At 38.7% G+C, this 20,928-nt stretch overlaps 1 protein-coding gene across 3 annotated transcripts in view; it reads left to right on the forward strand.

Annotated features, from left to right (window-relative positions):
* Positions 1 to 3,465: 3,465 nt before the first annotated feature.
* The window catches only part of LOC128685281 (Thyroid adenoma-associated protein homolog), a 113,806-nt gene continuing 96,343 nt past the window's right edge, over positions 3,466 to 20,928 (forward strand). For 2 of the 3 annotated variants that reach the window (XM_070083050.1, XM_070083052.1), the window contains exons 1-3: positions 3,466 to 3,486; positions 10,841 to 10,961; positions 15,790 to 15,875. In XM_070083050.1, coding sequence (XP_069939151.1) covers positions 10,874 to 10,961; positions 15,790 to 15,875 — 174 coding nt within the window. In that variant the 5' untranslated portion in view covers positions 3,466 to 3,486; positions 10,841 to 10,873. Of the gene's footprint in view, positions 3,487 to 8,552; positions 8,755 to 10,840; positions 10,962 to 15,789; positions 15,876 to 20,928 lie in introns of those variants that run through there. The other variant, XM_070083051.1, reaches the window with a different exon arrangement.

Raw genomic sequence — 20,928 nt, forward strand, 5'->3', positions numbered from 1 at the left:
TACATGAACTAGATGAAGCAACTGTCTGTACAGATTATTATTATTATAATAATAAAAAAGAGCTTGCAGCCTACCTGTGACCTATGCTTTTTTTAGTGGTAATAATAAATCTTTTATTTATTTATTTATTTTTGAGATTGTATTTCATACTGTAGTGTGTATAACAATTATATGAAGAAATTGTAAAATACAAAATGACTAATAATTCTTTCTAATGATGAAACAATGCTGAGTGGAGTCTAACACAGACCCATTATGACCTCTGTAATCCTGTTTTTGTTTTTCTTTCCGCTGCCCCTCAACAGGATGAGCATTCAATATTCAATATTCAATATTCAATATTCAAAGTTTATTCTCTATAAGGATTACAATGTTGGATTTACAGAATTTGGTTGTTGTGTGGTTTACATGTAGTTAAATAATGATTACAGAGTGTACCACTAGAACGCCTAGCATGGCTAGGTATTTCGGGCAGACTTAGTTTAATTCTTTATTTTAAAATATTACAAATTATGAGGTAAGTTGGTATTATGGCTAAGTGACTAAATACTAGTTTGTGAGTTTAGCAATGTGAATGCTTTTGTTTTGGCACAGTACATAGTTTCAGTATTGGAGTATCATAGGATTCATTATTTTAAGATTGAGATTAATATTTCTGTTTATGGTCAAATGGGTGAGTGAGTGTAAGTGTGAACCACCAAGTGGTATTCGTGTAGTTAGTTGATGGGGTGTATCAGGGAGATAAGATGTTTTCTAATGGTAGTTTTGAAGGTGATGAATGTGTCTGCAGTTCTAGAGTTCTCAGGTAGGATGTTCCAGATTTTAGGGCCTTTGACATACATTGAATTTTTGTAGAGGTTTAGTCGGACACGGGGAATGTCGTGGAGATGTTTGTGTCTGGTGTTATGCCTGTGGGTTCTGTCACAACTATCAAGAAAGCGTTTTAGGTCAAGGTTAATATTGGAATTTAAGGTCCTGTAGATGTAGATTGCACAGTAGTAAGTGTGGATGTACTGAACAGGGAGTAAGTTTAGATCTATGAAGAGTGGGGGGGGGGTGTTGCCAGGGATGGGATTTAGTGATTATTCTTACTGCAGCTTTTTGTTGGGTTATTATTGGCTTTAGGTGTGTTGCTGCAGTTGATCCCCAAGCACAAATAGCATAGGTGAGGTATGGATAAATAAGTGAGTGGTATAGTGTGAGAAGGGCATTTTGTGGCACGTAGTATCGTATCTTGGAGAGGATCCCAACCGTTCTGGATACTTTTTTGGTTATGTGTTGGATATGGGTGCTGAAATTCAGGTTGTTGTCAAGGTATAAGCCTAGGAATTTGCACTCATTATGTCTGGTAATTAGAGTGTTGTCGATCTTAATGTTAATTTGTGCATCTCCTGCTCTGCTACCAAAGATAATATAGTAGGTTTTGTCAGTGTTAAGCGTAAGTTTATTGGCTGTCATCCAAGTTGATATTTTGATCAGCTCCTCGTTAACAATGGTGTTGAGGGTGGCAAGATTAGGGTGATTTAATTTAATATGTTTATTATGCACCCCATACCCATCCTGTGGGCGGTAGTCAAAAGATTACAGAGGTACATAATGGGTCCAGGGACTGGGCCTCAAAGTTTTGATAGCTGAGCAAGCCACAGAGGCAATGAACTCACAATTTACAAAGGTAATGAACTCACAATTTACAAAGGTAATGAACTCCAGGTAGGTCTAGTCACAATCATTACAAGTTACAAAGGTATTTACAGATTACAGAGGTACACAATGGGTCCAGGGACCGGGCTCCAAAGTTTTGATGGCTGAACTAGGTACAAGGTAATGAACTCACAAGTTACAAAGGTAATGAACTCACAAGTTACAAAGGTAATGAATACTGTAAGAATGGTTACTTACGTTTATACATGGCTGCAATCATGAACAAATTTTAGAGTAATGAGCAATTCACACTTCCACACCCGGTCACAACTGTAGTGAGTTATTGGTGCAAATGTTGATTGCTGAGTCTCTCTCTCTCTCACACACACACACACACACACACACACACATACAAATTCATACACACACACACATAAACACACACACACACACACACACACACAAACTCATACACACACGCACACACACTCATACTCACACACACTCATACACACACTCACACTCATACACACACACACTCATACTCACACACACACACACACACACACACACACACACACACACACACACACACACACACACATGCACACATGTGGTAATGCTTTATTTACAGCTAGCAAAGTCAGGGTATTTCTCCAGAATGGTCTGTAATATACCACACTCTCGCAAATTATTTACGTTGATGGTTCTGTTCACCAATCCACTGGTGCAGCTGGTAGTGCTGCTGTTGTCGTACAGAGTGATGGCTCTCTTAAAGAAATTGGAGCACGCATCAATAATTGGGCCTCTACCCTTCAGACAGAACTGTTTGCCATACTCCTTGCACTGAAATGCATCTATGTATCAAAGATTGACAGTTTAATTGTAACTGATTCTCTGTCATCCATAAATGCTCTCAACTCATTAAGCATAAATTGTGGCATGCTTGTGTCAGAAGCCAGACACAGGTATGGTAGGATTGTGGACAGTGGAGTCAGAGTGCACATGCTGTGGATTCCATCTCACATTGGTCTTCAGATGCATGATAGAACTGATAAATTGGCTAAGCTGTATGCTTTCAAAGAGGGAGTAGATTACAATCTTGGCTTGTCAGGTAGTAGTTTGAGAACAATAATACGAAAAGAACTTCAGCTGAATTTTATGGACTTAAGGCTCAGGGAGATTGACACCAGTGAGTCCATCTATCATCATTCTATCATGCAGGAGGAGCCACATGTCTATGGTGCATCCAACAAAATAAGCAGACTCTTGGATGTCACTACCGCCCGGCTCCGGCTGGGTAATAAGTCGTGTCGTCAGCAAAGAGAATGGGTTTCAGGTGTTGGGATACGTATGGAAGATCATTGATGTATATGAGGAAGAGCAGGGGACGCACAGTCAACTAGTTGCTCAGGCGGCACAACTAATTGCTGTGGGTCGCACCCTGGGTGCACTAAGTTGACTGGGTTATCCTGGCTGGCCAATTTGCGGGTTAAAATTCTCAACAAAATCATCCCTAGCATTGATGAGGCATTAACGGACCGACAGCTTGACGACTCAGGGATCAACTCGAGGTGTTGCAGCCCTTAACTCCCACCAACAAACATTAACACTGTCAACACAATAATCCAAGTCAGCCTCATGTATGGAGAAGCTCTGTAAATGAAAACATCTTACAGAATAAAAGAACAAACTTATAATAATAATATAATCACATCTGTTAGCTTAGTAAACGTTAAATTTAATTAAACGATTATGAAAATTATGGGAATAATAAATATTTAGAGAGAGACATTCTTGGCATATGATGGTGACTTTGTGTGGTACTGGTGCAACACCTGGCAGGTCCAGGATTTATTTATTTATTATTAATTTGAACATGATACATAGATGTACAAAGAAATACAGTGGCTAAGTGTAACATGTCAAAGCCCCTTGTATGCAGAGCATTATGGGCAGATTAAAATTAAGCAATGGTATATTCAGTGGTGAACATTAAAATGGTATAAAATACCGACAGGTTGTTAGGTAAGACACATGCAACAGTTAGGTATCTTTATTTCGAAACGTTTCGCCTACACACCCTTCAAGGAAGGTTCCTTGATGTTGGTGAGGGGCTCTTGATTTAGGGAGTTGGATCTGTGCTCCAGTTCCCCCAATTAAGCCTGAATGCCTTCCACATCCCCCCCCAGGCGCTGTATAATCCTCCGGGTTTAGTGCTTCCCCCTTGATTATAATAATAATAAAGGTAATGAATTCCAGATTTTAGGGCCTTTTATGTGCATTGAGTTTTTGCATAGTGTGAGATGGACACGAAGAACATCAAAGAGTGATCTGTGCCTTGTTTACCCCTCAAGGAAGGTTCCTTGATGTTGGTGAGGGGCTCTTGATTTAGGGAATTGGATCTGTGCTCCAGTTCCCCGAATTAAGCCTGAATGCCTTCCACATCCCCCCCCCCAGGCGCTGTATAATCCTCCGGGTTTAGCGCTTCCCCTTTGATTATAATAATAATGTGCCTTGTGTTATGGTCATGTGTTCTGTTAAGGTTGGCAAGGAGATGTTTGATGGGAGGGTTAATATCAGAGTTAAGTGTTCTATGTATGTAATAGGTGCAGTAATAAGTATGAATGTTTTGTATGGTGAGTAGGTTTAGTGTTTTGAATATTGGTGGAGTGTGCTGCCTGTAGTGAGAATTTGTTATCATTCTAACTGCAGCCTTTTGTTGGGTAATTAGTGGTCTGAGATGGTTACTTGTTGTTGAGCCCCATGCACAAATTCCATAGGTGAGATAGGGGTAAATAAGAGAGTGATTTAGGGCCAGGAGGGCTGACTGTGGAACATAGTACCGTATCTTCGATAGTATGCCTACGGTCTTGGAAATTTTTTTGGAAATTTGTTGTATATGTGTTTGAAATCTGAGTCTATTATCAAGGTGGATTCCTAAGAATTTTCCCTCTGTTAGCTTTGTGATAGGTGATCCGTTTATTATTATGTTAAGAGGGACATCTGTAGCTCTGTTTCCAAACTGAATGAAGTAGATTTTGTCAATGTTGAGAGTAAGTTTGTTAGTCATCATCCAGGTAGATATTTTCTGTAATTCGGTATTCACAGCATTGGCTAGCATGACTGGGCTCGGGTGAGAGAAGACGTATGTAGTGTCATCTGCAAGTACTACTGTGCAATCTACATCTACAGGACCTTAAACTCCAATATCAACCTTGACCTAAAATGCTTTCTTGATAGTTGTGACAGAACCCACAGGCATAACACCAGACACAAACATCTCTACGACATTCCCCATGTCCGACTAAACCTTTACAAAAATTCAATGTATGTCAAAGGCCCTAAAATCTGGAACACCCTACCTGAGAACTCTAGAACTGCAGACACATTCATCACCTTCAAAACAACCATTAGAAAAATCTTATCTCCCTGATAAACCCCATCAACTAACTACACGAATACCACCTGGTGGTTCACACTTACACTCACTCACCCATTTGACCATAAACAGAAATATTAATCTCAATCTTAAAATAATGAATCCTATGATACTCCAATACTGAAACTATGTACTGTGCCAAAACAAAAGCATTCACATTGCTAAACTCACAAACTAGTATTTAGTCACTTAGCCATAATACCAACTTACCTCATAATTTGTAATATTTTAAAATAAAGAATTAAACTAAGTCTGCCCAAAATGCCTAGCCATGCTAGGCGTTCTAGTGGTACACTCTGTAATCATTATTTAACTACATGTAAACCACACAACAACCAAATTCTGTAAATTCAACATTGTAATCTTTATAGAGAATAAAATTTGAATTTGAATTTGAGTAGTTGCGATGCATTTGGTAGGTCGTAAACGAGAAAGAGAAGAGGGCCAAGGACACTTCCCTGTGGGGCACCAACTGTAATTGGCTGTGCGGAAGAGTTTGCTCCATTTGTTTACACATATTGGCTTCTGTTGCTGAGGTATGACTTGAGGTAGTTGAGGGAGTGCCCTCTTGTACCATAGTGCGACAATTTTATGTTGAGTAAATCATGGTCAACTGTATCAAAAGCTTTACGTAAATCAATGAAGATCCCCAGTGGTACTTCTTTTTTTTCTAGTGCTGCGTATATTTGTTCTAGCATGTGTATAATAGCATCATTCGTATTTTTATTAGGCCTGAACCCAAACTGACAGGTTGAGTATGTTGTGGGAGATGAGGTAGGAATAGATTCGCTTTTGAATTAATTTTTCGAAGATTTTAGAGAGAGGGTGTAAGTTGGATATTGGCCTATAATTATTCAAGTCTATTTGGTCCCCTCCTTTATGGATTGGGGTGACCCTCACTATTTTGAGAACTGTAGGGACGGTAGAGGATTCGATGGATTTGTTAAAGAGTGTTGCAGTGATTGGTGACAGCACTAGCGATGCTTTTTTGTATATAAAGGGTGGTAAGGTATTTAAATCTCCTGTCTTGTTTTATAGTGTGTTGATAATAAGGGAGACTCATGTTGGGTTAGTCGATGCTAGGAACAGTGTGTTTGGGTAGTTACCAGTTAGGTAGGCATTGGGTGGGGTATTTGAGCTTGGGATTTTATTGGCAAGGTTTTTTCCTATGGTGGAGAAGAAATCATTGAGTCTGTTTGCAACGAGAAGTAATAATAATAATAATACTAATAATAATCATACCTTTATTTACTACAAGTACATGTACATGTACAAGGTATACAGTACTAGCTGACATCAGTGACATACTACTATATAGAAAGCCACTTGTGATGCAGAGCATTTCAGGCAAATTAGGTCAGTTTTTTCCCAGGATGCGACCCACACCAGTCGACTGACTACCAGGTACCAATTTTACTGATGGGTGAACAGAGACATCCGGTGTAAAGAAACATGCCCAATGTTTCTACCCTCGCCGTGAATCGAACGCAGACCTCACCGTGTGAAGCGAGAGCTTTAGTGATCAGACCACGGGGCATGTAAGTTTATTTAGGTACAGGTACACACAAATACAGTTAATAAAAATGATCATATATAGTAACATGAACAATCTTATATGTTACCAACTTCTGTAATTAAATCTAAAATCTTCGAAAAATTAATTCACAAACAAGTCTACTCCTACTTCGTATCCCACAACATACTTAACCCTTGTCAGTTTGGGTTCAGACCGAAAAAAAGTATTAATGATGCTGTTATACATATGCTTGAACTAATATATTCTGCACTCGAGAAAAATGAATTTCCCCTGGGACTTTTCATAGACTTACGATAAGCTTTTGAAACAGTTGACCATGACCTTTTGCACCAAAATCTTGAACATTATGGGGTCAGAGGGCACTCGATTACCTAAAATATTATCTTAACAATAGAACCCAGTATGTATTCACAAATGGAACCAGCTACACTACACAACCTGTTCTTGTTGGAGTCCCACAGGGGAGTGTTCTTGGCCCACTTCTCTTTCTCATTTACATCTGTGACCTACCAAATGCATCGAATCTCCTTAAACCCATTTTATTTGCAGATGACACAACTTATGTCTTTTCTCACCCAAATCCAACCATACTAACAGACACAGTAAATGCTGAACTGCTACAAATATCTACTTGGATGATTACCAACAAACTTACTCTCAATATAGACAAAACCTACTTCATGCTTTTTGGAAACAGCTGCAAATGTATACAGAAAATTTCCAAGAAAGTCTCTAAAACAGTAGACATCCTGTCAAAGATTCAGTATGATGTATCCCAATCAGCTCTTCTAGCTTTGTACCACTCATTTACCCTTACCTCACCTATGGTATTTGTGCACGTGGCTCAATCACAGCAAATCACCTTAAGCCTTTAATAACCCAGCAAAAAGCTGCAGTGTGATTGATTACTAACTCCTGCATTAGACAACACACTCCATCTCTTTTCAAGAGTCTTAACCTGCTAAATATACAAAACATCTACACTTATTATTGTGCCTACTACATACACAGAACACTATACTCTAATGTAAACCCTTCTCTCAAACTTCTCCTTGATAACTATAACAGAACACACAACCATAATATGAGACACAGATCACTCTTCGATATCCCTCGTATTCATCTCTCCCTATGCAAAAATGCTATGCACGTAAAAGGCCTGAAGATCTGGAATTCATTGCCAGAACACACTGAAGGACCACTGTCTGCGAATCAGTTTAAGGCCCTAGTAAGAAATCACCTCATCACCTAAAATTAACCAGACAAACCGTACCTAATCACTACCAGTTTCTCAAAAGCTTCTCATTTTGTGCTGATGAATACTCAACCACTTACTACTTTGAAATTAGGATGTCTATTTTTCCATTGTTTTAAATAATAGTAGATTGTAATACAGTGCATCATAATGTAAATTGTTCCATTGTAATTCCAAATTTCATTGTTTTAAATAGTACTAAACTGTAATACATCATATTGTAAATTGTTTTAAATTATTATATTGTAATACAGCACTGTAATCTTTATTAACTAATTTAATAGTGTAATAAGTCTCTACTAGACTTATCAAAACCGTGTAGCATTACCTGATAGAATATGCATACAATTCTGTTGTACTCACTGTAACTCATCTAATGACCATGTATTATTGCCTTACTAATCTTAAGTTAATCTCTAAGTTTGCCCAAAATGCTCTGCATACAAAGGGACTTTTGGCATGTACACCCAACTATTATATTCCTCTGCACAACCATGTAATTTGTCAAAATAAACATGTTAATCTTTAAGTACGTATAGTCCAGAAGGATATTTTGTCTTGCAGTCATTACCTTCAAGTGAGATCACCTGAGGTTGATGAGAGGTTCTTGATATAAAGAATTTGAGGTGTTCTCTAATTTCTTGACTCAAACTTGACTGTGTCCCATTCCCCAGGCACTGTATGACCCCTGCAAGTTTAGTGCTCCACAATGAATATAATAATAATAATCTTGCAGCCATTCTTCAATATATATGCAATTTTGAATTAGCTAAGAGTCTCTAAATGCAAGCATAGTGACCTTAAAGCAAATGTCAGGCATATATTTATACTGTTCTACAAGTGTTCCAGACCAGTGTATTGAAGACTTACATAAGTAAAGTAAGTTTTTATTTAGGGATTGTATATAATTTCAGAGTTTTACCATGATCTTATATAGTATGTTATGTATAATTTAAACTAGGATGAAGGAAATGTTTGGATTATTAATCCTGAGGCTAGATACTCAGGGTAATGTAATAAAGTCAGTGCATCATCGAGGACTACTGGTCTTATTTCCATTGGGGTTGTGCATTCAGTCTTTTCCCCCCAAGATACAACCTACAACACTCAGTTAGCACCCAGGTACCTACTGACTGCTAGGTGAACAGGGGAAGCAGGTGTGAGGAAATTTGCCCAGTGTTTTACCTGTGCTGGGGTGCTGTCAACCGAGCCACGAGCATCCCCAATAAAGTCAAAGTGTAGTTTGTAAGAGACACAAGCAACACACCAAAAGTGAGAACACTGTAAGTGGTGTAGTCATTGCAAGTTGAAACATCAAAGTATCTCAGAGAAGAAGATGAAGAAGAAAAAGAAGACTTATTTGTTTGCATTCATAACTGCATTGGATTATTAACCCAGAGTAACCCACTAAGTGTTGCATATTTCCATTGGGATGGAAGAAGAGAGTTTTATTCAGATTATTAATCTGCTGGGTTAGTAACCTAGGAAAATCCAAAATAGTCAATCAGTCTCTTATTTGCATTGGGATCCTTTGGTTCTTTTTCCATGGACATGACCCACAAGAGCCATTTAGCACCTGGACACCTACTTGCTGTTAGGTGAGCAAGTTTAAGGAAACATGCCTAATATTTCCATTCTTGCCAGGATCAGCTCCAGGTTCTTCGGCAGTGGGGTCAATATTTATTTTAATCACAGGTCAGAATCCAGCCAGTATTTTATGTGAGCATGTTAAACAGGAATGAATGGAGGTAGATGGTTTTTATGACTTGACATGCTGTTGGAGTGTGAGCAGGGTAACATTTATGAAGGGATTCAGGAAAACTGGTTAGTCAGACTTGAGTCCTGGAGGTAGGAAGTACAATGACTGCACTCTGAAGGAGGGGTGGAGATATTTGCATTTTTGAACTGTATTATCGGCACCCCTGGTAAGACAGTGATGGAGTGAATGATGGTGGAGTTGTTTCTTCTTTTTTGGGTCACTCTGTCTTGATGAGAGATGGCCAGTTTGTTGAAAAAAAAGGATGCTGTCTATAGCATGTAAAAATTAATTATTACTTTTGCAAACTAGGCTAAGTTGGATTTTTGTTAGGTTGCATTATGTTGGGTTACATTGGATAGAATTAGGTTGGGCTATATCAGATTACAATAGGTCACATAAGGTTATGTTTGTTTAGGTTGGGCTAAGTTGGGTTATTTTAGGTTTTGTACCCAGTTTTTTCAAATTGTACAATGTAAAACTATTTTGCAACGGGGAATAAACCATATATTCACACAGTCGTATGCTCTATCACTTGAATCATGGGCCCCCATTTACTGTTAGGGAAGAGGAAGAGCTGGTATTGGGAGACTTTCTTGTATGTTTGATCTCTCCCAGGGTTCAACAGTGGGTACTTTAGATTATGATTGCATAATTATACATCAACATTTAGTAATAATATTGGTAGATTTTAGTGATGGGTACATAAAAATTAATTAAGAATTGGGGAATTGAAAGTATAATCTTTAACTTATGATCTTAGAATATATGCACATGCCTCCACTCCATGCCTGCTCACCTACACTGCTCACCATCCCACTTACATCACTTGTCTGCCCACATACACCACTTACCTGCCCACCAACACCACTCACCTGCCCAGCTACACTTGCCAGTCTGTCTACACTACTTGCTTGCCCACCTACAACATTCACCTGCCCTGCTCCACCACCCACCCATCTCCAGTACTCAGTCACTCCCCCACTCACCACCATCATCCACCCACCCATCAACCTCCATTATTCACCTGCCCACTGTGGTAATGCATCATACTGTCATTTTACATTTTAACTTTTCATCTCTTATATTAATAAGAACAATTTTAACATGGATTTTTAATTTAATAAAAATCACATTTCTAGGATTTTGATATTTCTTGCTTGAAATGACTAGAAATTATTCAATTAACGTCTGCCTATTTTATTGCAGGGAGGGAAAGCATATGATAAACCTTACACCATCATGAGCTCAATACACATGGATCTTCCCATAAAAGGAGGGAAGGTTCGAAAATCACACATGGAGAAACTCATTGTAGATCCTCCTCCAGGTAGGCATTTATTGAAATTTTGTCCCTACTGCTGTTGAAGTGTTCTTGATTTAAGGAATTGGAGTTACCCCTCAACTTTCTTGGATCAAAGCTGATTGCCTCCCATTGCCAAGGCATTGTATGATCCTTACTGTTTTAGCTCTTCCCCATGAATATTCTGTACACTTAACTCTCAATTTATTCAAGCTCGATTTAATGGACTTTGGAAATATGGAGCAAAATCTGCTGGGTCAGGTGATTTAGAAACAATGAATAAAGTCTGCTGGTTACAGAAATGTCCATTATTGTTACAATCACAACAAAATATTTCATCTCTTGTCCATTACAGTTGCCATAACTTGCCACCTCCTCCTCCTCCTCTCCTCCTTTCCCCATTAGAATTTAAAGATACTGATACAGCATACATAAGGGGGATTACCAATAGACCCCTGACTGTCTTCAAGAAGGCACTGGACAGGCACCTCAAGTCAGTACCTGACCAGCCAGGCTGTCGTTTGTATGTCAAGCTGCATGCAGCCAACAGTAACAGCCTGGTTGATCAGACCCTGATCCACCATAAGGCCTGGTCTCAGACCGAGCCGCAGGGGCGCTGACCCCCAAACCCTCTCCATTCATACTCCAGGTATACTCCAGTGTTGTATTCAGATTTTTACCAGGAAGTAATCAATACAGTACTGTATAATGTACTATATTTTGTATCAAATGGTTACTTGATTTCTACTGCATAGACATTTCATTTGAGGTACTAAATTCTAAGGGGTTTGATACCTTAGTTATTTCAGATTAAATAAGGGGAAGTTATTTTTTTAGTTACATCTTGCAACATTAAATATTTAGAGTGACAAATGACATTACTGTAATATAAGTTGAAAAACTAACTTCTGTAGATAATTGACTATTTTGTGTGTGGTAATGATCATGTTACAGTAAAACATTTTGCTGGTATTGGGCTTTTTTTTTCAATTATTTATGTTTCACATTGATGTGTATTAGAATTGCCTTCAAGGGCTGACACAACCACTAGGTAAGCTCTGGTATACAGTACCCTAGAGCAGCAAAATTTGTGGTTGAATAGACAAAACATTAATTAACTTCTTGAAACAACATAAGCAAAGAGGCTTCAGTAGAGAAAACTGGTACATTTATATTTTGAATAATTCACATGTACATACAGTGGCTAAGTACGTATCTTTATTGAAGAGATGTTGCACCTACACAGTAGCTTTTTTTTTTAAATTAATATAGGCATGTGATGACTGAGACATATAGTTGAGCCAGTGGAAGGCGTGGTGAGTTGCAACAATTGTAGATATGAACATAGGTGGGCTAGACTCACTGGTAGTGTATCGTGCCTATAGCATGGGATAGAGGTTAGCAATGGAGTTGTAGAAGATATCCTCTGTACCAAGATTCCATGTTGTTGCTGTGTCACAAAAGTATCATTAGATCAAAGGTATTCATTACTGACAGGTTGATAAATAAACATGTCAGTACAGAGAGTCCCTTTCATATGAACATTCATGTTGCAAACTTTCAAAAATACGAACAATTTGCAAGAAGTTCCATGAGGTAAACAATGCATAGTAGGTTACTCTAGTGGCATCGTTCATACAGGTGCTTGTGCTCTCTCCACAAATTCATTATTATTTCTGATTATTATACCACCAGTATGACTCACGAAATCATAATGACACGATTGCAAACAAACCATACCATGGGCAGGGTTAGAACCTGCGATCAGAGTCTCAAAACTTCAGAGCTTCACCCCTAGTATGTCTGGTGTTAAGCACAAAAGCAGTGGTGATGCAGGTGGTAGTGCTAAGAAATGCCAGGCCATGACAATGGAAACAAAAGTGGACATAATGTATTTTTTATATTTTTCTTGTGTTCACATATATGTTTCAACTATGTAGTACACTTCCTGGTTACTCGATGTTCATACACACATATCCTACACTACTGTACAATACTGTATACAGTGGAACCTCAGTTTTTGTATGCCTTAGTTGGAGACAATTCTTGGAGAAAATTCTCTATAAAATGTATTTTTTGTGAATATTTTTGGGTGTCTGGAATGGAACCAATTAATCTGTTCCAGACACTGAAAAATATTAACATTTGTGACCCGGTGGCCTGGTGGCTAAAGCTCCCGCTTCACACACGGAGGGCCCGGGTTCGATTCCCGGCGGGTGGAAACATTTCGACACGTTTCCTTACACCTGTTGTCCTGTTCACCTAGCAGCAAATAGGTACCTGGGTGTTAGTCGACTGGTGTGGGTCGCATCCTGGGGGACAAGATTAAGGACCCCAATGGAAATAAGTTAGACAGTCCTCGATGACGCACTGACTTTCTTGGGTTATCCTGGGTGGCTAACCCTCCGGGGTTAAAAATCCGAACGAAATCTTATCTTATCTTAACAAAAAATACATTTTATAGAGAATTTTCTTCAAGAATTGTCTCCAACTAGGGTATACGAAAACTGAGGTTCCACTGTACATATACAGTGGACCCCGCTTAACGATCACCTCCCAATGCGACCAATTATGTAAGTGTATTTATGTAAGTGCATTTGTACGTGTATGTTTGGGAGTCTGAAATGGACTAATCTACTTCACAATATTCCTTATGGGAACAAATTCGGTCAGTACTGGCAACTGAACATACTTCTGGAATGAAAAAATATTGTTAACTGGGGGTCCACTGTACACATGTATGTTGGACTTATGAACAAATGGACTTAAGTATGACCACTCGGAACCCAACCTGTTTGTAAGTAGGAGAGAGATTGTATTGTAAAACTTTGATCCAATAAAAATCTAGATTAAGTCAAGCACTATAGTGTGCATCATTGTCTATAAAAACTTATTAAGTCTCGGAGGAAAAATCTCCATACCTAACATAAACTTCAACTGCTTTTAAGATTGTTCATTCCATTTTATTTGGTGGAGTGATATGATCACAGCACCTTCATGAATGTCAGTTTAGTAAGCCAATTTATGGGAGTGACCAGTATTCCCATGGAATATTAGACCATCGCTGCAGTATAATCAAGTTCTCAATGTGATTGTGTGTGTGTTACAGTACAGTGAATATACGTATATACATCTTCCATGTATGTAATACTCTACAACTAAATTATCCAAATACTGCATTCTTCATAGAAAGATCTGTTAGATGTAACATAAAATTAATTTAGGTCTACAGTTCATTAACATGCAGTGTTACAGGTATATATAATTGTGTAATACTGGTAATAGATAAAAAAGATAAAGATAAAGGGTTATTTCTTTGTAAAGGTTGCAATGTGTAATTACAATTTTGGTTTGCTAAGTACGAAGAAAGCCACTATCATGCTGGGACATTTCGGGCAGACTAATCCTAATCATCATAAGTTTTGAAGACACTCTAAAACCTATATCTGTGTTAGATGTCATTGCATTTGCCTTCAAAAATTTCACACTGAAAATAAATTTGTTTCTGTTGATCTGTTGAATATGACCTACTATGAGGCAAAATTCCTTACTGTATTTTGTAATTCATATATTGTCTGCACTTGTTGAAATATCCTACTCATCATCACCCATCCTTATTAGATCCCCTTAGCAGATGGCTGCAGACTCTAGTAGGGTCCTTAGGTACACATCTTCTCTGTTCTTCCTGTTTCTTAGTTTTTCCTACCATTTCAAGAGATCCCTATGATGATTCAAATTTCTCTTCTGCTACCTCTCCTGGCCATGTGATTGATATTCCTGCCAGTCACAGATAACCACCCTGAGTTCCAAGTTAACTGTAACAATCCTACAGTATCCATCTTTACTTTGTAGCTGCCTTCTCCATTGTGGTGCTATTAATATACTTTTGTGAGGTTTATCAGAACTAATTCCCAAAATGTTACATTTTGTTGTTTTAAAAATGTCCTTCTGGAAGTGGTTTCATGAACCACACAAGCTGCCACCTCCCTACATCAGGTGACATAAATGGTTGTTCCAATAGAGTGATCTGATGACTCACGAAATAGTAATAACATGATTGTAAACTAATCATGGGACGGGTGGAACTTGAACCCATGGCCTGTAAGTTTCAGAACTCATTTGCCATGGGTTGAAGTCCCACCCATTCTGTGATTAGAATGAGCTGATTATATTAGCAACAGAGAACTTGATTCTTTTGGAATGGGAAGGCAGGAAGTATAACTGAATTGAATGAATATTACATTTTGTTGTATTAAATATGTCCTGCAGTTGGTTTGATGAGCTTCATCCTTTCCTTCTACAACCATATTCATTACAACCACACATGCTGCCACCACTCCATGTTGGCTGACTCAGCTGTTGTGTGATGAATGGTTTCACTAGAATGACGACCAGCTTATATAAACAACAGATAGCAGTATTCTGTTGGGGGAAGCTAAAAAAAGTGAGAGGTTGGTCCTTTGTCTATTTTAGGTGTACTATATGCTTAATAAGTTTTGTGTTCATGAAACTTTCATCAGGCTAGTCCCAGAATGTTTTTCATATTGTACTTCAAAGCATCATGATACTGGCAGGTACATTCTGATTGTCTGCATTCTACTGTCACTCAGTTTTACTTCCACTGTATGCAACACTAAGTAACAATGGAGCTTCAAACAAACACCAGAAACACTGAATGCTGCCCAATAAAAAAAATGAACATCCAGAATTGGAATACATTTATCTTTCTTTTTGTATGGAAAAACTCAAAAACAGTATGAGAATTTTATAGGTTTTCAGGCCATTTTGAAAATTCATTGTCCAGTTTTATCCGCCTTAATAAGAAATGAAGGAGGTGTTATGTTTTCTACTTCAGATGATGCAAAAGAGGTGATCAAAGAAGCTTTTAATGATCTTATTGCACCCAGGAGTCCACAACAACAAGTTTGTGCAGTAGAAAAGGTAACTCAATTGTTTTATTTATTTTTAGTGTTAATATATTTAATATAGGTTATATATGCAGATATATAGAATAACCATGCTTGGATTATTTTACATATCTTCTTAATATAAGTTGTTTTGAGCTTGTATACAGGAGGGCCCTGCTTTACACCACTTTGCTGTACAGTGTTATACCTATTATTCATTGATTCAGACTTCCTACAATAAATATGTTTACCACTCATTACAGTGGACCCCCGCATAACGATTACCTCCAAATGCGACCAATTATGTAAGTGTATTTATGTAAGTGCGTTTGTACGTTTATGTTTGGGGGTCTGAAATGGACTAATCTACTTCACAATATTCCTTATGGGAATAAATTCGGTCAGTACTGGCACCTGAACATACTTACGGAGTGAAAAAATATCGTTAACCGGGGGTCCACTGTATAAGCTAAGTATGAAAATATTTTAAGGTAAGTAATATATATGTATGTTGTATATACATTTTTTTAGGCCTAGCTCTATTGCTCAATTAATATATGATAGTGTAAAAATGTTATTAGGCTTTTATATGCATTTGAAAGTGAAAAATTATTTTCACTTTACAGCAGTAGCCTGAGATCTAACCTGCTGTATGAGCAGGACCCTCCTGTTCAGTGGAACCTTGGCACTCGAACTTAATAGATTCCAGAAGGCTGTTCAAGTGCCGATCTGTTTGAGTACAGAACTAATTTTTCACATCCAATTTTTTTTTGGTTGGTTGTTATCACTAGCCCTCTTAGGCCCCATGGTGATTTACTTATACAAATACAGCCTCTCCTCACTTAGTGACGTACTCGTTTACTGATGCCTTTGACTTACGACAGGCTTTCTGACCAGTATTTATACCTAAATATGTAATGTATATTAGAGCTGATTTCCTCTATTCTGTTTATTTCAATATATAGTACACGTACACTACTGTATAAACATTTAAAAACATACCAGAAATGTTATAAATGGTGCAAAGGTGACAATAAAACAATATCAAAGATGGTTGACACAAACCCACTACCATTATAGTATGCTCCTCACTTAGTGACGAATTCATTTAACAATGTGAGCTTAGGAACAGAACTCTGTCGTTAACACTTTCAGGGTCAACAAGCCCTCTCCCAGACTTATTCTCAGGGTTAACAAATTAAAAAAAAAAATTATTTTTTCTTATGAAAAGATAGAGAATCTTTTCCTGATCATAATGACACCAAAAGTATGAAATTTGATGGAAAACATATGGAATTATGCTCTCGCGAAGTTAGCGGTCTCGACGATGTTTACGCATCAGCGATTTTGCCCACTTTGAGCCCTATTTTTGGCCAATTCCAGTGCACTAATCGACAAAAATCATAACTGTTTCACTAGAACTCCATTTTTTCTATCGAATGAGTACAAGAAACCACCCATTTACTGGTTTCAACTATCCAATAAAGTGGTAAGAATTTAGCAATTTTACCAATTTCACACAAATTTCAAAAGATGGCAATTTCCAAATAGGGTCCAGAATAAATAAGAAAGACATTCCTGGCACTAAAATAACATTTCCTCTGTTCATTAGTCACATCCCCACGCCCCTCTTACATTCTTTTGCTTTCCACTTTGAATTTTTATTCTCACAAAAAATAGAAGATTTACTGTTATGCAGACTACTGCATTAGTGTAGAAATGGTATAAATAATATCAGCGCACTTGTGAAAGAATATTAGACTCACCAGTTAACGTGTATTGGACGCGTAGCATGATTTGTTTACTTTTGAACTTTGGTAAAAATCGAACATTTCTGCTACTTTGAGCTCAATTTCAAGGTACTTTTCATTGTAAAACCAATCATAATCATCTCAATTTCTGTAATATGCCTTCCATTCTATAAAATGAGACCAGGAAAATTAGAATACCATCATAAATACCATACAAAAATATAGTGCAAATTCGCTGTTTTAAACCAAAAACACTGTCAAATTTTTTTTTTCTCATTACGCACTGTGTGCTGCAGGATTTTTTTTATACTGCACACACTGACCACACAGACCCATTCTTTCATATGTAGGCCTACCAGCTTTCTCTCACTAGATTTGAGGGCGCTAGAATTTAGGCGTACTAGTATGTCAAAAACCCTGGGTTGTAAGCCGTACTAATACGTCAGAAACTCTGAAAGGGTTAAGTGAGGAGAGGCTGTAATATAAAAAAAAACACCAAAAAATGTGAAGAAGCACGACATGCCATGCAAACATGCAAAATTTGGGTACTGCCACAACCATAGAATTTTTCCCATACTCAAATCACCGAAAGTTGCATTCTTGTAGTTTGTTGGGCCAGCCTCACTCCACGTTTGTAAAGTTATTTTTTTTTTTACATTTTCGTCGTCTCATCTCTGGGCGCCATCTCATCTAAGGATGAGATGGCGCCCAAAAGGAATAATAGTGATACCAGAGGTGCCAAGAAGAATAAGCATGAATCTATGATAAAACAAAAACAAACAAACAAACAAATTTTATTTCTTTGCAAGATTACATGGAGAATATGAAATTACAATAATGAGTTGCAGTGCAGAGAGAGCCACTATCATGCCTAGGCATTATGGACAGACTTAATACTAAATAAATTGATCATGAAATTACCGCCTCCCTTTCTTCCTCAACATTTAAAAGTTCCTCAAAATATTCTCGCCATCTACCTAATACCTCCCTCTCCCCATCTACTAACTCCCCTACTTATTTATTTATTTATTATTAATTTGAACATGATACATAGAAGTACAAGGAAATACAGTGGTTAAGTGTAACATGCCAAAGCCCCTTGTATGCAGAGCATTATGGGCAGGCTTAAAATTAACTTAAGATTAATTAATCCATGATATATTCAGTGGTAAACATTATTGTAAACAAATAACAATTAAGCACAAGTGAGTATTTCAAAGACAGGTCATATTGTCATTTACTATGTTGCTGTGCATTCAGTAGAATGGAGTACAGTGGACCCTCAGCTAACGATATTAATCCGTTCCTGAAAGCTTATTGTTAGCTGAAATTATCGTTAGCTGAATTAATTTTCCCCATAAGAAATAATGGAAATCAAATTAATCCGTGCAAGACACCACAGATTATGAAAAAAAAAAAAAAAATTACCACATGAAATATTGATTTTAATACACACAAACTGACACTTACCTTTATTGAAGATCTGGTGATGATTGATGGTATGGGAGGAGGGGAGAGTATGGAAGTTGTTAATGTTTAGAAGGGGAATCCCCTTCCATTAGGACTTTAGGTAGCACGTCCTTTTCCAGGGTTGCTTCCCTTCTTCTTTTAGTGCCACTAGGGCCAGCTGACCGTGGTGCAGCAGCAGCTGACCATGGTGCAGCAACAGATGACTGTGGTGCAGCAGCAGCTGACTGTGGTGCGGCAACAGCTGACCGTGGTGCAGCAGCAGCTGACGGTGGTGTAGCAGCAGCTGACTGTGGTGCAGCAGCAGCTGATGGTGGTGTAGCAGCAGCTGACCATGGTGCAGCAGCAGCTGCCCGTGGTTCAGCAACAGCTGACCGTGGTGCAGCAACAGCTGACCGTGGTGCAGCAACAGCCAACTGTGGTGTAGCAACAGCTGACGGTGGTGCAGCAGCAGCTGACCGTGGTACGATAGTACATATTTCTCACCCTTTTTACCACAGGGTTGGCACTAGAAGCTTTCTTTGGGCCCATGGTGGCTTATTTAGCAGTTACAAGCACTATAAAGAATGGAATAATACAAAATGAATCGAATGTATGCATGCAACCAGCCACCCTGGCTTGTAAACAATGACGGCAGTCCAGCTGAGACGCTCAGGCTAGATGGACAGGTTCGGGACGAGTCATGTTGGTCAGAAACAGCTGATGGTGGTGCAGCAGCAGCTGACTGTGGTGCAGCAGCAGCTGACTGTGGTGCAGCAGCAGCTGACCGTGGTGCAGCAGCAGCTCACCATGGTTCAGCAACAGCTGACCGTGGTGCAGCAACAGCTGATGGTGGTGTAGCAGCAGCTGACTTTGATGCAGCAGCAGCTGACTGTGGTGCAGCAGCAGCTGACCATGGTGCAACAGCAGCTGACCATGGTTCAGCAACAGATGACTGGTGCAGCATCAGGTGACCATGGTGCAGCAGCAGCTGACTGTGGTGCAGCAGCAGCTGATGGTGGTGCAGCAGCAGCTGACTGTGGTGCAGCAGCAGCTGACTGTGGTGCAGCAGCAGCTGACTGTGGTGCAGCAGCAGCTGACTGTTGTGCAGCAGCAGCTGACTGTGGTTCAGCAACAGCTGACGGTGGTGCAGCAGCAGCTGACCGTGGTACGATAGTACGTATTTCCCACCCTTTTTACATATGATCGCTTGAGAGATGGTATCTCCTGCTATCTGTTTTTCGTTTATCCACACCAATAACAGTCTCTCAACATCTTCGAGTACTTGCGATCTCTGTTTCAAAAATAAATTTGCACCTTTTGCAAGAACAGCTTCCTTGATTGCCGTTTTGTTGGCCACAATAGTAGTGATGGTTGAGTGGGGTTTGGTATACAACCTGGCCTGCTCCGAGACACTCACTCCACTTTCATACTTAGCACTAGAAGCTTTCTTGGGGCCCATGGTGGCTTATTTTGCAGGTACAATCACTAAAAACGCTGTGATAATATGAAATGTTCCGATTGTATGCGTGGATGTGACCACACTGGCTGGCTTGTAAACACTGGCACCCATGGGACAACTGAGGCGCGCTCAGGCCACACATGGACGCGTCTCAAATGAATCTCGTTGGGTGAGTTTTTTAGCGTTAGCTGAAGCAAAATTTTTGCGTTAAAAGGTATCGTTAGCTGGATTTAACGTTAGCTGATGCCATCGTTAGCTGAGGGTCCACTGTATTCTGTTAGGTATTGTAATTAAAAATAACAAAGTTTGATTGGGTCACAGGGTAAACATTTATGAGATACAATTATTCAGTATTTATTTAGTTGAGGGTGAGTAAGTGATTTTTAAGAAGAGACTTGAATTTATAATCAGACAATGTTTCTCTTATA

This window comes from Cherax quadricarinatus, chromosome 8 (assembly GCF_038502225.1).
Source record: "Cherax quadricarinatus isolate ZL_2023a chromosome 8, ASM3850222v1, whole genome shotgun sequence".
In the NCBI taxonomy this organism is placed as follows: domain Eukaryota; kingdom Metazoa; phylum Arthropoda; class Malacostraca; order Decapoda; family Parastacidae; genus Cherax; species Cherax quadricarinatus.